Here is a 15,632-nt window from a genome sequence, read left to right as displayed (position 1 = left end):
TAAACAGTAATTGTTTGATTCAATCAATGTTTTTTGGTAATTTGCATTATTTGTTACTGAGCTAAGTGAAAAGTAGCTGAAATCTTCAAGATTTCAGAAGAAATTGCAACTATCTAGCCTTATTCAAAAATAGATAGTTATAATCAACCATAATTAGTTTAAATAATTCATTTTGCTAAATTGAATTAATTATTAACTTAACCTTAGTGAAAAGTAGACAAATAATTGCAAATTTAAAAAAAACCGCAACTCTCTAGCATTATTGACATGAAATATTATTATTTATTAACTCTCTATAATTAAAAATTGGACAAAAAGTGGAAAATTTGTTTAAATTAATAAAAATTTTATCATTAGTTTAGGAGAATATTGTTAAAAATAATAATAAAAGGTTGATACAATTATTTTAGTAAAAATTAATTAACTATTACCTCACTCTGATTGAAAATGAGCCAAAAACTTAGGATTCCTTAAAAAAAACCGTGACATTCTATGACAATTGTGACAATTGCAAAATAAAATTTGATTTATATTTTATGGCTAATTATGAGAAAAAATGTTGATTTTCAACTTAATTCCGCTTATATTAACGATTCTGAATAAAGTTTGCAAAAAGGTCGTCTTTTTCTCATGGAAAACAAGTATTAAACTTCATGGGGCTTGCGCGAGGGGCTACTTACTCAGACACCTCAAATTGATCCGCGAAAAATTGTAAGAAAACTCTTGGAGGAACTCTCGGAGGAACTATTGGAAATCTCGAACCAATCTAGCAATCGTGTAGAAATCTTGGAAATCTCTATCCAAGAGCGAATAGAAACGAAGTGGTGTAGAACCTTCCGACACACATTCTTTGGCGTGGAACAAACAGCCGACGGAATCCGTAAGCCACCGAGTTTAACCGAGTCTGTGATTCTCAAGGAGAATCCTACATAAGTTCCGATCACGAGCAGTTTCAGAAATCTCGGAACTCCCGGAAATCTCGTCTAAATCTTGGAAATCTCTAAAAAAAATCGTTACAGATTTCCACTAAATATCACTTTTAAAAAAATGGATTTCCCCTAATTTTAAGAAATGTTCCAATGATGTCATTATTACGTGATTCTGATAGAGTCATCTGGAACGCGATAGAGACAGTTCTATGCGATATCGCATACCTAATCGTCCTATCGAAGAGGATCTGTGTATACAAACGTATCTGTTATTTCATGTGATTCATAGTGAATAATTTTTGTTTACTTTTGAAAGAATCGGATTTTAGGTCATTGAGACAGTTGTAAGATAGCCTCATGAAAGTAATTGATTAATGATTGTGCATACGAATCTAATCTAAAAAAGTCGCAGTGATTACGGATTAATGTAGAGGAAGAAACTGTTTTTTAAAATATATTTTGCAAAATGGTTGCTGGAGTCAGCAGGTAAGATTTTTTTTCTTTTGACGGAAGTTTATACATAAGTGACTAAAATAGTTTAACATTGTGTTACTGAGAATTTTTTTTCAAGTATGAGAATAATTATTATTTTAGTAAAAAAAAAAAATGCTTAAAGAAATCATCCCTTTTTTACCCATGTTGGCCTATAAAGAATGTATAATATATTTTGAAATTGTAGTTTTTTGGTGACGATGAAATTTATTTCTGAATGTTTGAAAACATTACTAATTTTTAAAAATTTCAATTTTAAATTATTTTTTTGGATTTGAGAATAATATTTCTGTTTTAAACATTTTGGTATCACACTATGATTCTCAAATTTTTGGTATTGGTATCAAAGAAATTATCAGTAGAGATATTAAGTATTTCTGGAATTTTTCTTAAGGATTTAGATTTATTTCACAAGACTAATTTTAAGTTTAGATTGTTTTAAAGTGTCAAAAAATAATCAAGAAAATTTGAATAATTTTTTTAAATTTTGTAGGGTTTTCAAAAAGACGGTTTCTGAGTTTGCCGAAATTCAGTGGACGCATACAAAATATTTTCGTGGAGATAAGGAGAGCTGAAAAAGGCTGCTGGGTTCACTGAATTTCAGTTCGAAAAAGAATCGAAAATAATTTAAATTTCTGAACAAATTTAATGGTTTCAATAATTGAACAAAATTTCTCAATACTCTTAAAAAATTTTTAATGAGTATTGTCAAAAAAGATTTTGGAAGATTTCAAGGGATTTGTTCTTTTTTATGTATATTATAAATTTTAGGAATAATTCGGGTCAGTTTGAAAGGTATTTGAGGAAATCTTAAATATATTTTATATCTCAGAAAAATTTTATTCGTGTGAAAATAAAAGTAAATAAACTAAAAAAATAAATAGTCTTTAGAAATTTCCTTCTTCTATTGAAAAAATTTTTTTTCTAAAATTATACTCGGATAGACATTTTTTTTTGTATTTCTTGACTGAAAACACTTTTTTCATTAAGAATTCATATTTTTTAGTTGAAAATACAGTTTTGTGTAGAAAATTCAATTTTTTAAGCGTCATAATTTTAGATGAAAATTCGTTTGTTTATTAATGAAAATTTATTTTAATGACTAACAATGTAACTATTTTATTTTTAGTTAAAAATTGCATGTGGTTAAAAAAATCTTTTTTGGCCAAAAATAAATTTTCTTAATTCGAAATTCATTCTTTTGGTTTAAAAATGCAACTGTTTGGGTCTAAATAAATCTGGTATAGTTGGGAATTAAGCGATTTGGTAGGCAATTAAACTATACGGCTGGAAATTATAATTTTTTATTTAAAATTAAACTTTTTTGGTAAAAAATCAACTTCATGGTAAACAATTATGTTTTTTGTAAAATCATCCTATTTTCGGGATGAAAATTCAACTGTTTTATAGATAATTCATCCTTTTGGTTCTAAAATTCAAAAATTGCTGGAAAATTTGTTATTGTTTAAAAATTTAACTACTTAGACAGAAATTAATCTTTCAAACTAGTTTATTAAAAATTCATATTTTTTTAAGATCCATCTCCTCAGTTTAAAATTAAACTATTCCTATTTAAAAAATTAACCTTCCGGATTAAAAATCTTCTTTTAAGTTGAACTCTTGTTTTTAAATAATTTTTTTTAATCATTAATTTAGTTCACATTTGTCTTTTTGTTTATAAATTTATTTTTTGAACTAAAAATGTAACTAACTATATCATCTATTTTTTATGATTCATGTATTTTGTTCAAACTTTGTCTGTTTTAGTCAAAAATTGTTCTTCTTTTTTAAAACTTCATACATCTTTATTTAAAATGCAACTGTTTGGGTCTAGATTCATCTGAGTTGGTTGATGATTCAAGAATTCGGTAGAAAATAAAGTATGGGTTTGAAAATTAACTTTATGGCTAAAAAATCACATTTTTGGTTAAAATTAAACTATTTTGATGAAAATTTAGGGTTCTTGTAGAAAATGATTTTTTTGGATAAAAAATCATATTTTTTCATTGAAAATTCAACGATCTTGTAGATGCTTCCTTCCTTCTGGCTTTAAAATTCAACAGTTTTGTTTTTAAATGAACGTATTTTGTTGTAATTTTTTTTTGTTTCAGAGCATTTACTTTTTGTTGAAAATTTATCTTTTTGATAGAAAATTTCACTATTCGGTTAAGAATTAAATCATTTTGATAAAAGTTAAACTGTTTGGAAAAGAATAAACTTTTCTGTTGAAAAATATAAAAAGTAATTTTTTCCGGTTAAAAATTCAAAGGTTTAGATAGTTCGTTCTTTTGGCTTTGAAATTTAACCACTTTGTTGAAAATTGATGTGCGTTGTTGAAAATTCGTATTTTCATTTTAAAATTTAATTAATTAGTTAAAAATTAATCATTTTCATTTGAAAATTCCACCACTTATTTAAACGTTAAACTAGTTTCTTAATAGTTCATATTTTTTAGATTCACCTCTATGGTTTTGAAATTTAACATTCTGTTGATAATTCTTTTTTTATATACAAAAATCTTTTTTTTTTCTAAAAATTTGATTATTCCATTTTTGTTTAGAAAATTATCATTGGTAAGTTGAAAATTCATGTCTTTCATTGAAAGTTTATCTCTGGTTAGAAAATTAATCTCGCTTATTAAAAATTCAATACATATTTCACCTTGAAATCTCAGTAAAATTTTTTATATTGAATTTAATATAGAATTCAAATTTATTTTATGTCAGAGAAATTACCCTATTTTCATGAAAATCACTCTTTTTCATATATTTTTTTTGAATTTTGGGCCAGGTTACTCAGCGAGTGTTGGGGGGGGGGGGATAGTCTAACATTTTTAAAGCAGTTTATGTACGACTCTTAATTTTTGGCAAAAAAAATATAAATAATAATATTATATACTAAACATGCTGAGGGCAACGGACCTAAATGTGAATGTATTGATCTTCATGGAAGCTTTAGAGCTCATAAAATATTCAATTCGGTCAATAACGATTTCCTTATAAAGAGAATTCTTAATGAAATCATGTGAGGTATAAAAAACCTTGTAAAAGGAACACCACGTGCATTCTATCAAACACAATGGATTTTGCAATATTTTTTTTTTACGAAGTTTTTAAACACGATGGAGCTTAACCAAATTTAACCAGAAGGTTAAAAAAGTCAATTTTTCATTGAAGAAATTATAAAATTAGAATTTCAATACAAATTGATGATAAAAGTTGCTTATTTTTTCAAAAAGGCAATTAATTATTTTTGTATATTTTGAAAAGACCCACCAAGCGAAATTTTTTTTTTTAATCAAGCTTGTCAATATAATTTCTAATTTTCTTTTTACTGTTATAGTTTCCTCAAAATAACTTAAATCCTAAAATTCAGTTTCGACAAATATGTAATAGAAATAAATTATCAGGTGTATTCAAAAGCTTCATTTTCAAAATAAAATTTTAATAAATGGTTTTCATCATACTTTATGATGTGAGAAATAATTAAATTTGATAATAAATTAATTTAAAAAGTTACTTCGAAGCATTGTACCGCAAAAGAATTTAAAATTCCATATCTCATTATTAAAAAAATTAACTTTTTCAAAAATGGGTTCCAGGAAACCAGAATCCGCCAGAAATTCAATCCTTCCAGCAGAACTTCTCTGGGAAATTTTAAAGAATTTTATGTGTTTTGAAAAACAAATATTGAAATGTTATAAACTAAAGTCTGTCAATTCATTTATTTGAATTATAAATTATATGCAATAGACAAGTATGAAAATATTGCACTTTCTAGAATGCTGTAAGAGTTGTTAAATAAAATAACCTTCAAACTAAACTCATGTACACTTCCCTTATGTCCACCAAGCTTTCCCACATAAAATATGCAGTAATTATTTCCGCTATATTCACACCTACTTGTAGGTAGTGTCACTTGAAGAAATTTATTCTGTATTTATACATAGTAGTGCGATTCATTTTATGAGGGCAACAAAATAATTTCGTCAAACCTAAAAACACAAAATTTCTTTTCCCACCTTTTTACGTATAGATAACAATTTATTAAAAGTACCCTTTTAAACTTTTTAAAATTCAACATTTTTTAGTTTAGTGTTCCAAAAATTTCAATCAAAACTTCACCCCCTTTCTCCCTCAACACAAGAGTTCTTTTTCGAATTGAAAAATATTGAGAGTTCCAAGAGTTCAGCATTTTAGAGATAGGTGCAATCTTTCGAATTTAGAATTGTTGACTACCAACAGTTTTGATTAGAATTCTATTCCCCCCCCCCCTGGAATTTTGAAAAGGTCTTGTAATATTTCCAAATGAAGTCGAAATTCTAAAAACTATGGAACTTTAAAAAACAAATTTGAATTTTGAAATTTTAAAAATTGTAAGAGTTCTTATAGGATTCCGAAAGAGTTCTACCGAAAAGTGTGATAACAGTTTTCGATTACGTAATAATTTCAAAAAGTACAGCATTTTAGAGAAAAGAAAAAATTTTCAATTTAAAAATGGTTGAGTACCAAGAGCTCTGATTAGAGTTTTATTCTCTCTAATAAGAGTTCTACACAAAATTCTTATGCCGAATTTCGATCACATATAAAATCGAAAAATACAGCACTTTATATAACTAAAATTTGTCTAATTTGAAATAGTTGAGTACCAAGAGTTCTGATTAGAGTTCCATTTGCTCTTTCAAGAGTTCTACTAAAAACTCTCATGACACTTTTCGATCACATAAAAATTCAAAGGACTACTGTGCTTTTAAGATAGCAAAACATCTTCAAATGAAAAAGAAATTGAGTTGAAAAAGTTCTTATCAGAGTATTATTAGCGCCCCAGAAGATTTATACCAAAAAGTTGAATAGCACTTTCCAATGACACTTATGTCAACATTTTAAAAAAAACTACAACACTTTAAAGATAATAAAGATTTTTTAAGAATAAAAAGTGACGTTTCAAGATTTCCAATTAGAGTTCTGGCCCCATTATGGAAGAGTTCCGCAAACAACTCTCATGACAGTTTACGATTTCCTTTCTAAAAGTACATATGGTAAAGTTTTTAGTACGTTTCCAGATGATGAATGTTTTTAGTGGAAAATAAATCATTTTGTTTAGAAATTCACCTTTTTTAGTTAAAACTTCAACTATTTGGTAAAGAATTTTTTAATGTGATTAAAAATTCATCTGTTTTGTATTAAATTAATCTTTTTATTTAGGAATTAAATTTTTTGGTTAAGAACTTTGTAATTTAATTAAAGATTCGTCTTTTTTTGCAGTAAATTGATCGTTTTTTTTTAATTCATATTTTTTAGTTCAAACTTCGACTTTTTGATTGATATTTATTGAATTTTATTAAAAACTTATTTTTTTCGGCAGAAAATGTATATTTTTGTTTAATAATTTGAGAACTAGGTTTCAAAGTTAAACTATGTTATTAAAAATATAATTTTGTTTTTAAATTCATCTTTTGGGTTGAGAATTCTTGAACTTTATTCAAAATACATATTTAAAAACACATCTAGTAAATTATTCTTTTTGTTTAAAAATTCAAATTTTTTAGTTGAAAATTCCACTTTTTATTTGAGACTTCTTGAGTTTTATTAAAAGTTAGTTTTTTCGATAAAAAAATTAAAATCAGTATTTTTGTTTAATAATTTAAGAACTAGGTTTCAAAGTTGAACTATGTTCTTAAAAATGAAAAAATAATTTCTTTTTTAAAAATTCATCTTTTGGGTTGAGAATTCTGGAACTTTATTGAAAACACATCTTTAAAAACACTTCTAGTAAATTATTCTTTTTGCTTAAAAATTCATATTTTTTAATTGAAAACTCCAATTTTTGGTTGAAAATTATTGAATTTTATTAAAATTAGTTCAAAATTTTTTTGTTTTGGGTTGAGAATTCTTGAACTTTATTGAAAACACATATTTTTTCTTTTTTAATTAATCTTTTTTTTAATTAATCTTTTTTTTAATTAATCTTGTTTAATTAAAATTCAACTTTTTATTCAAAAATTCTTGAATTAAATTAAAAATTCGTATTTTTTGATAGTAAATTAATATTCTTGTTAAAAAAATCATCTTTTTTTTATAAATTCAACAATGAGGTTTCAAAGTTGAACTACTTGCTTAATAATGCATTTTTGGTTGAAAATTTAAAATTTTAATTAAATATTGATCCATTTAGTTAGAAATTTCTATTCCATTTCTTGTCGAAAAAGGTTATTCTTTTACTAAAAATTCAATTTTTTGTTGAATTGAACTTTTGGGCTAAGATTTATCGTATTTTGTTGGAAATTCGTCTTTTTGGATATAAAATTAACTTTTCTATCCAAGTTTCATATTTTTAAATTTATATTTCAACTGTTTTATATAGAAGATTCGCCATTTCATCCCGAAAGTTCAATAATTTTGTTAACAAAATTAACTATTTTGTAGAAAATTAGCTTTTTGTCATTTAAAACATTTTTTTAAATTTAAATGTTTAACTACTATATTTTTCCTAAAAAATTTACTTTTCTTAGTTTGAAAATTCAATATTACATTTATTATCTCACATGAAATTCAATTAGCAAATCTTTTTTTTTTTAATTTAAATTTTGAATTTATTACCGAAGTTTATAAGTACAAAAAAATCAGTAGAAACGTAAAATCGGGTTTTGCTTAAAGGCTACAAGATTGTTTAATTTCTCAAAGTTTTTTTTTAAAGTATGACAATTTTTTTAATTTTGATGCGATTAAAAAGCATCATAAGACTTTTTGATCTAATTCTTGCGGGGATGGACGGTCAGAACTATAATTAGAACTTTTGGAACTATCAAAATTTTCAAATCTGATAAATTTTTGTTTGGTTTTAAGTTCGCAATTTTTTAAATATTGACTTCATTACACAGTTTTTTGAGACTTTTTTGTAAAATTTTTGTAGGGGGCATCAGAACTCTTATTAGAACTTTTGGAACTTCAAACATCAAAACCTTATAATTTTTACGTTTTCTATTTTTCCGAAATTAATGGACGATGAAAAAAGTTGAATTTTTGAAAATCGGAGGGCTAACTTTTTTTCAAATACTGTTTTGCATATAAAATTTTCCGTAACTATTTCTCTAATATCTGGAGCTGTGCTAAATCTACCGAGAACTCTAAAAAAAAGTTCAATTTTACAAAATAAGAGGGAGGGGCCAGTGCAAACTTAGCTCAAAATTAGCAAAAGGTAATATTTTGACCTTTCAAGGAGAGAACTCTTCTGAAATCCTATCAATAACTCAATAACAATTAAAAAGATATTCACAACTCTAAGCACTATTTAGAATCATCAATAGTAGCCTGCAGCTTCACAGCAATTATGTGCAAACCATTTAAAGTGGAAATTGTTTTATTCTTGTCCTTTTCTCCACTCAAACAATCATACCCATTATCACACGTACACCAAACTAAATTTTCTTTGGCATGTTATAACTGACATTTATTCGCGGTTGACAAATCGTACGAGTGTCTATGAGCAAGATCTCGACGAGCCGCGATGAAAAGTCTCAGAGATTGATGAAGATTTTTCGGGTTTCAGATCGTGGCTCTACTTATTTTGCGCCCGATGTCACGGTCGAGATGACAACCCATCGTGGGAGCCACCTGGATGGAGAAGAGCTTGTCCGCAGCCCTTCTGCCCTACCTACAGAAAATTCGCCAGAATCCTATGTCTCTTCCTGTTGGGCCTTCTACTCTGGGGCATCGTCTACTCGATTGTCGGCGAGGATGCAGCTCCCGGACATCCTCTCTTCAGTTTGGCTGCCCTCTGCATCGCCGCACACTTCGGAGGGTGGCTCATTTCCCTGACCACCCTTCCAGCTCTCATCGGCATGCTCATCACGGGAATGCTCCTACAGAATGTAGGATGGGTCAGCATAGAGGGCAGATACAGTATCGTTGTCTCCAATTTGCGGTAAGTCCAGCTTCATCTAATCCTTTCATCAATTTGGACTTAGTAATGTTCACTGCTAATTGCCGACCTTCAATTTAGTGGCTAGGATAGGGGAAACCAGTACAAGGTGGATAACAACACGAACTGAAATCTGAATAATGGATAACAGTGTCTGGGGCTAGAAGCAAAAGTTCTTTAGTGTTCATCATGAACAGAAATATTAAAAACTAGTGTTGTTACCCAGACTTTTCACAAGGTGTTTCTGAGATGAAATAAAAATTTGTTCTGTTGAGAAGTTATCAAAATTCTAGGAATTAAATTGCATTCACTATTATATTGGTTCCTTCGATTCTTGAAAATCTTGGTTTCAACACTGTCTGATGATTAATTTGTTTAAATTTCATTGAAAATATATTTTGCATGTCTTTATCAAAAGTTTTATTCGGTACGAAGTAAGTACATTGTTCGAAGGTTAGTCTTGAGCATCAAAGTATTTTTTTCTTTTAGATTGCTAGCACCAAGAGAACCTTGTAAATATAGGAAACGAGACAATAAATTGCGTTTTTGTATTTAGCTTGAGTAATAATTTTAAAGACAAAAAATTCGAGTAAAAAATAAATTTCTAAAATTATTTACATTGTTTTGTGCTCACTTTGTTCCCATGTATTGAGATATTGTGCTTCGAATTAATATAAACAATAACATTAGCACATTTGTTGCAAATAAACAAATAAGTATCTGCACATACGTAACCTTTTATTATTTTTGGAGCATTTTTAGCAATTTGTACACAAAGAGAAATTTCAGAAGATTAATTCACAGCCCTGCTCCTTAATTTTATCAAACTTTGGCGCGAGAACTAAGATCTCGGAACACTTGATCTTAGAGCATAGATCTCGATGTCTCAGGCATTAGGCCACGCGCCTTTTTGTTCTCAGGTCTCGAATTCTATGCTTTAAGATCACAGAATCTAAGACTTTAAATCACGTAAAAATTGTAGCTCTAAAATCACGCGCTTCCGTGAATTAATATCTTGACATTTTTCTCCGTGTAGCGGAGGAAAAAAAAATTTTTACGTCGAAAAAGTAAAGATTACTTGACCTATATTTCCTCTATTCCAAACTGTAAAAGCGATATAAAATTGCGTTTGGCCATGGTGAACAACAACAAAAAGTTTCATAACCGAGTCACGTGGTCACGCGGTCACGTAATCTCTACTTTATCGACATTAAAAATTTCGCCGCAAAAACTGCTAAAAATGATTCAATAATGATGACAGGTTACGTGTGCAGAAACTTATTTATTGATTTGCAACGAATGTGCAACTATAATTGTTCAAATTGATTTTTTAGATAAAAAAAAAATCTGAAATGCATCAAATGAAATATTAGCTGCATCTCAATCCGGGTGAACGTAGTGAAGACCAAGAAAATATATAAATAATTTTACACATTTATTTTTTACTTGGATTTTTTTTCTCTAAATTATTACTTAGTCTTAATATACAAACCCAATTTATTATCTAATTTCTTATAATCCAAACTTTGAGAGCGTCATGTAATTGCATTTGGACTTAGTGAATACCAAAAAAAATAATTTCATAACCGAGAACTGGTTTGATCACTTTGTCGCCGCAGAATATGCCCTTAATAAAAAAATTGTTTTTAAATAAGTATTTGATTATTGTTTTTAAAAATTTACACACAAGGTCCTACAACAACGGATCAGAAAATTTAAAAAAGTAAATATTCATTTGGTATCAAAAGAGTACATTCTGAATAAAATTAAATCTTGTTAAAAATGTATAATATAAAGAAGAATTACGTCAATGATTCATCTAATAACAGTGGTATCTTTAAAATAAAGATTCCAAGTTTGATTTGGTATCTTATACTTTCTCTACTTGTGAATCATTTATAAATAATATCACTTCATAAGTTTTGCTATCCACCTCGTATTAGTTTTTCCTATTAACAATATGTGGAATATATCTAATAGGATTAATTTATTTAATGTATTTATTATTTATTTATTTAGGATTAATTATAGAAAATCATTATAAGAAAGTCAGCGTAAGAAAGTCAGTATAGAACATATTTCTTGAGGAAACAATTTTGTGACTTGAGCATCCCCATCCTGCCTGAAAGAATATAAATTCTGGGTTAAATTTCTTCAATATTTTGGTATTAAATATTATATCGCTGATTATACTCTAATAGTTTTTTTCATAATGATTTTCTGTATGATGAGTTTTCGATAATCGGCAAAAAATTATAAGAGATTCATTACAGGCCTATACCTGGATACAAGTATAATATTTATCAATTTTACTTCCTCATAGAGGAAGCTTTGTAATGGTAACATTTTGGTAAAATTTTAATTCATTAAATTAAACGTTTAGAAATGTCTAATACAATGTTCTCAGCAATGGCCAGGATGTAAATTGATGAACTTTGGAGGACTTATTTTCACCACATAATAAAAAATTGATACAATAATGGAAAATATTCTTTGATCCGAAGCAAATCTATTAACCTATACTATTAATACACTTTATTCAAGAGTAAGGAAGTGATGATCATTCGTAGCACTTAAAACATCTCCTGTGTGGAAATAACCCCATTTGGCCCTATTACAAGTCGGGAACTAATCGGGGGCTAGTCGGGTTATTAATTTTGACAAAGTACCCAGTCGGGGACTAATTGGTGGCTAGTTGGGCTTTTTGTTGTCAAAATTTCAGTTGGGGTCTGGTCAGTGGTTGGTCAAGGGCTAGTCGGGCCTTTTTGCTCACTGGGCTCTGGTCGGGTTATTCTTATGTTTGAATTTTCAGCGAGATTTATCAAATAATGAGGTAATATCCAAAAAAGCGTAATGATTTTTTTATTCTAAAAAACTAAGAATATATTTAACAATACTTTACACCGTTTTTTGGAGAAAAGATTCATTAATGTTAAATTCATTTCAAATATACTTAATAAATAATCATTAAGTTAATAATTTTGTACGAAAATCAACTTTTTATAAAAACAACGATCAAAATCTTCAAAAAGACGTAATCTCATATTTTTGTAGTATTTTTTTAGAAAATTGCTAATTTCTAGGAACATTTATAAATACCTTTGTATGGAATTTTAAGAAAATCCATATTGGAAAAAATAAATATAGATGGAGATGAAAAGTGTGCCGAAAGTCATAAGACTCTAGATTTGTACAGATGCTTATTTTTAAATTAAACTGAAAGGTTTGCCATATTTAAATAAAGTCTAATCCTTCATGTAGTGGAAATTGGAAAGAGAAAAAGTTTTTGATTAATCAGTGAAGAGCACTATCCTAGTAGTAAACTATTAAGCACGGTACAGTTCAGATTTCGCTACCACCTTCATTTGAGTCTTGCGGTTCTGGACTGGTAGATTTAAAGAAAATCCGCAAGGGCACGACGTGCCGCCTCTCGCGCAACAGAAATGACGCATCGAGTGTTTAAGACAGCACTTCACACGTAACGAAGCATAATTACCTGGATCAGAGACTACTGTGACCCACATGGCGGTTCCTTCAGAGCGAAGCTCTTCCATTGCTGCCTTCCAGCTAAAGTTTTTTTCTTTAAATTAGTATTCCACAACTTTGGGGAGTTTGGTTAATATTTCACTCGGATGTATTATCAAATCACCCCTACTAGTACCCGACCAGGCCCCTACTAGCATTAGTCGGGTCACCTGACTAGCGCCCGACTAATCTACCGTGATGCTACTGGTCGGGGGCTAGTCAGATGATCCGACTAGCCCCCGAATTTAAGTGGGGTCGAATGCTCGGGAACCAGACTAGTTCCCCATTTGAATTTTTACACGGGCTTTTTTAAACATAAAAACTTTTTTTCTTTATATTAATCAAATTTTATGTATGAATAGAGAAGAAGTTTTGATTATAAATTTTAAAACAAAATAATTCTCACAGAGAAGGATGCGGATTGTAGTATTAATAATTTTTTTTTTTACTATCTCGCATTTTAGTACTAGTTTTCTTAAACTGTAAACTTGATTTGAACTTAATGTAACTTAGCGTAAAGCTGGGAAAAGGGTAGGGTGCGAAATAATTGCCCCTTTACCATTTCCAGCTCTAAAAATTAAAATGATTAAAATAAAAAATTTCATGTGTCTGATTTCCCATTTTATTTATAAATTTTTTGTATTATTTTGTATTATTTTACAATTTTATATGTTTCGCAAATTTCTATTGTTACATTAATTGGAATGAAAACTTTAGTCTGTCTGTTAAAAAGAAAATTTTGTATTATTTTGTATGTTTGGATTTTTTGTTAATTTCTATTCTTGATTTGAATTAAATAAAAACTTTAGTCTGTGTATATTTTCAATTTGTTTTCTATTACTTTGTATTGCCATGTTTTTCGTAAATTTCTATTCTTAAATTAATCAAAATAAGAACTTAAATAATTTAAACTTGAATCTGGGAAAGGGATATGGTGCGACAGAATTTCCCCTTTCTCATTTCTAGCTCGAAAAATTACCATTTTAAACAAAAAATTTGATTTGTCTAATTTTTCATTGTATTTAAAATTTTTGTTGTATAATTTTGTAATTTTCTATTTTTAAATTAATTAAAATAAAAACTTGAGCTTTAACATTGTTAAAGTGATTTATCATATATTTATATTTAAAAAGCAATAACACGGTATTAAATATCCATAAGTGATCTCTTCCAGTATACAAATTGAATTTTTGTTGTTATTTAATAAGGCGTCTTGATACAGGTATCCTCTTCAAGGTATTTTGCATAAAATATTGCTGTAGCCAGAAAAACCGATATTATTTGAAAATATCATTGTCCTACTAGCAGAATTGATTTATTAAGAAAACAGCGAAGAATTATATTGAATAATAAAAGAAATATATATCTTATCGGAAAGTTTAAGATAGTTACGATAAAATTATATAAATTGTTTACATTCATTGTGGTAGAATGTTTCTAGAAAAATAAATTCTAGAAAACAAAAAACATAACCTTCAAAAAGTAGATGCAATCAAATTAATTCTTTAGGAATAAACCTGCACTATTTAAAAAATGCAGAAGAAAAAACTTATTAATTTTAAAATGAAGAACAAAGAATCTGACGACCAAATTTGAACAACCACCACAATGTCAATTTGGTCGTCTTATTATTTTTCTTTCCTCTTTTTTATTTTTGTCCAAGAAAAGAATTTTTACATTCTCATTCATGAGAGTGTAATGTATGTCTGTATGTATGTCTGTATGTCGGTATGTATGGTTACCTGAATTTTGTAGCCACGCTAATTTTTGAAGGATTTGTCCAATCAAGTCAGCCTTTGATACACTTCTTACAACTCCCAAAAGAAAGGCTAAATTCGTTAAGCAGATACTTCTGACCAAAATTAAAAAATTTAAAGCTTTTTCAAAATGTGAAAAAAAAAATTTTTCGAATAAAATTTTTTTGTCAAAGTTTCTTATAGATGGGTAGAAGACTTGCAAAGTATCCAAATAAGATTGTTTATTTTAATGAAAATTAGAAAAGCTATATACTTTTGAAAATTTGGAAAATGTTCAGAGATATAAAAAATATATATCTTTCTAAAAGGTTAAAAAAATTTCATTTAAATTCATCGCGAGATATAAAATATATTTAAAAACTATGTCAGTTGCATTTTTTGATCAGACAAAACCTAACAAAGCTTGAGCTTTTTCAAAATTTGAATAAAAATTGTTTACGAGTTTTAGAAATTTTTGTCAAATTTCTTGATGCGCGTCAAAAAGAATCGAAAATTATCCTAATGACATTTTCAAATTCGATAAAACATCAAAAAGTTATATGCTTTTCAACATTTTAAAAATTTTCTAAAAAAGGAACAAAAATTTTTTAATAGGTTCTAAAATATCAATTCAAATTTTTACTAGATGTAAAATATATGTTTTTCTAAACTATTACCCGTGTAGAAATTATGCCCGGGTTCTGGCCGGATTCCGGCAGGGTTGCCCTGCTTGTATCCGGAATCTGGTCAGGCTGCCCGGTCGGATTCTGGTTGGTTTCGTCACGCTGCGCTGGTCGGATCCCGGCCGGGTTACCCAATCGGATTCCGATACAAATAGGGTAACCTGGTTGGAATCCGATAGGTTTTTGACTGGGCTTCTCGATCGCATTTTACTGGAGCCTTTTTACCACAGCGAACATATTCTACTAACTGGTGGAGATAAGAATCTTTGTCAGCACTTATTTCCACCTGTAAAAAGATGTTGGAATTTCAATTTAAGAACTGCATTCATAATAATAAATATATTAAC

General features: G+C 28.2%; 1 protein-coding gene across 4 annotated transcripts in view; it reads left to right on the top strand.

The window, feature by feature from the left end:
• LOC117168279 (sodium/hydrogen exchanger 9B2) overlaps positions 1-15,632 on the top strand; it is a 234,645-nt gene that overhangs the window by 26,688 nt on the left and 192,325 nt on the right. For 3 of the 4 annotated variants that reach the window (XM_033353796.1, XM_033353794.1, XM_033353795.1), the window contains exon 3: positions 8,970-9,344. In XM_033353796.1, coding sequence (XP_033209687.1) covers positions 8,970-9,344 — 375 coding nt within the window. Of the gene's footprint in view, positions 1-1,286; positions 1,416-8,969; positions 9,345-15,632 lie in introns of those variants that run through there. The other variant, XM_033353798.1, reaches the window with a different exon arrangement.

This window comes from Belonocnema kinseyi, chromosome 2 (genome assembly GCF_010883055.1).
Source record: "Belonocnema kinseyi isolate 2016_QV_RU_SX_M_011 chromosome 2, B_treatae_v1, whole genome shotgun sequence".
Classification (NCBI taxonomy): domain Eukaryota; kingdom Metazoa; phylum Arthropoda; class Insecta; order Hymenoptera; family Cynipidae; genus Belonocnema; species Belonocnema kinseyi.
Note: the sequence above shows the minus strand (reverse complement) of the source record. Positions and strands in the feature narration are given on the sequence as shown.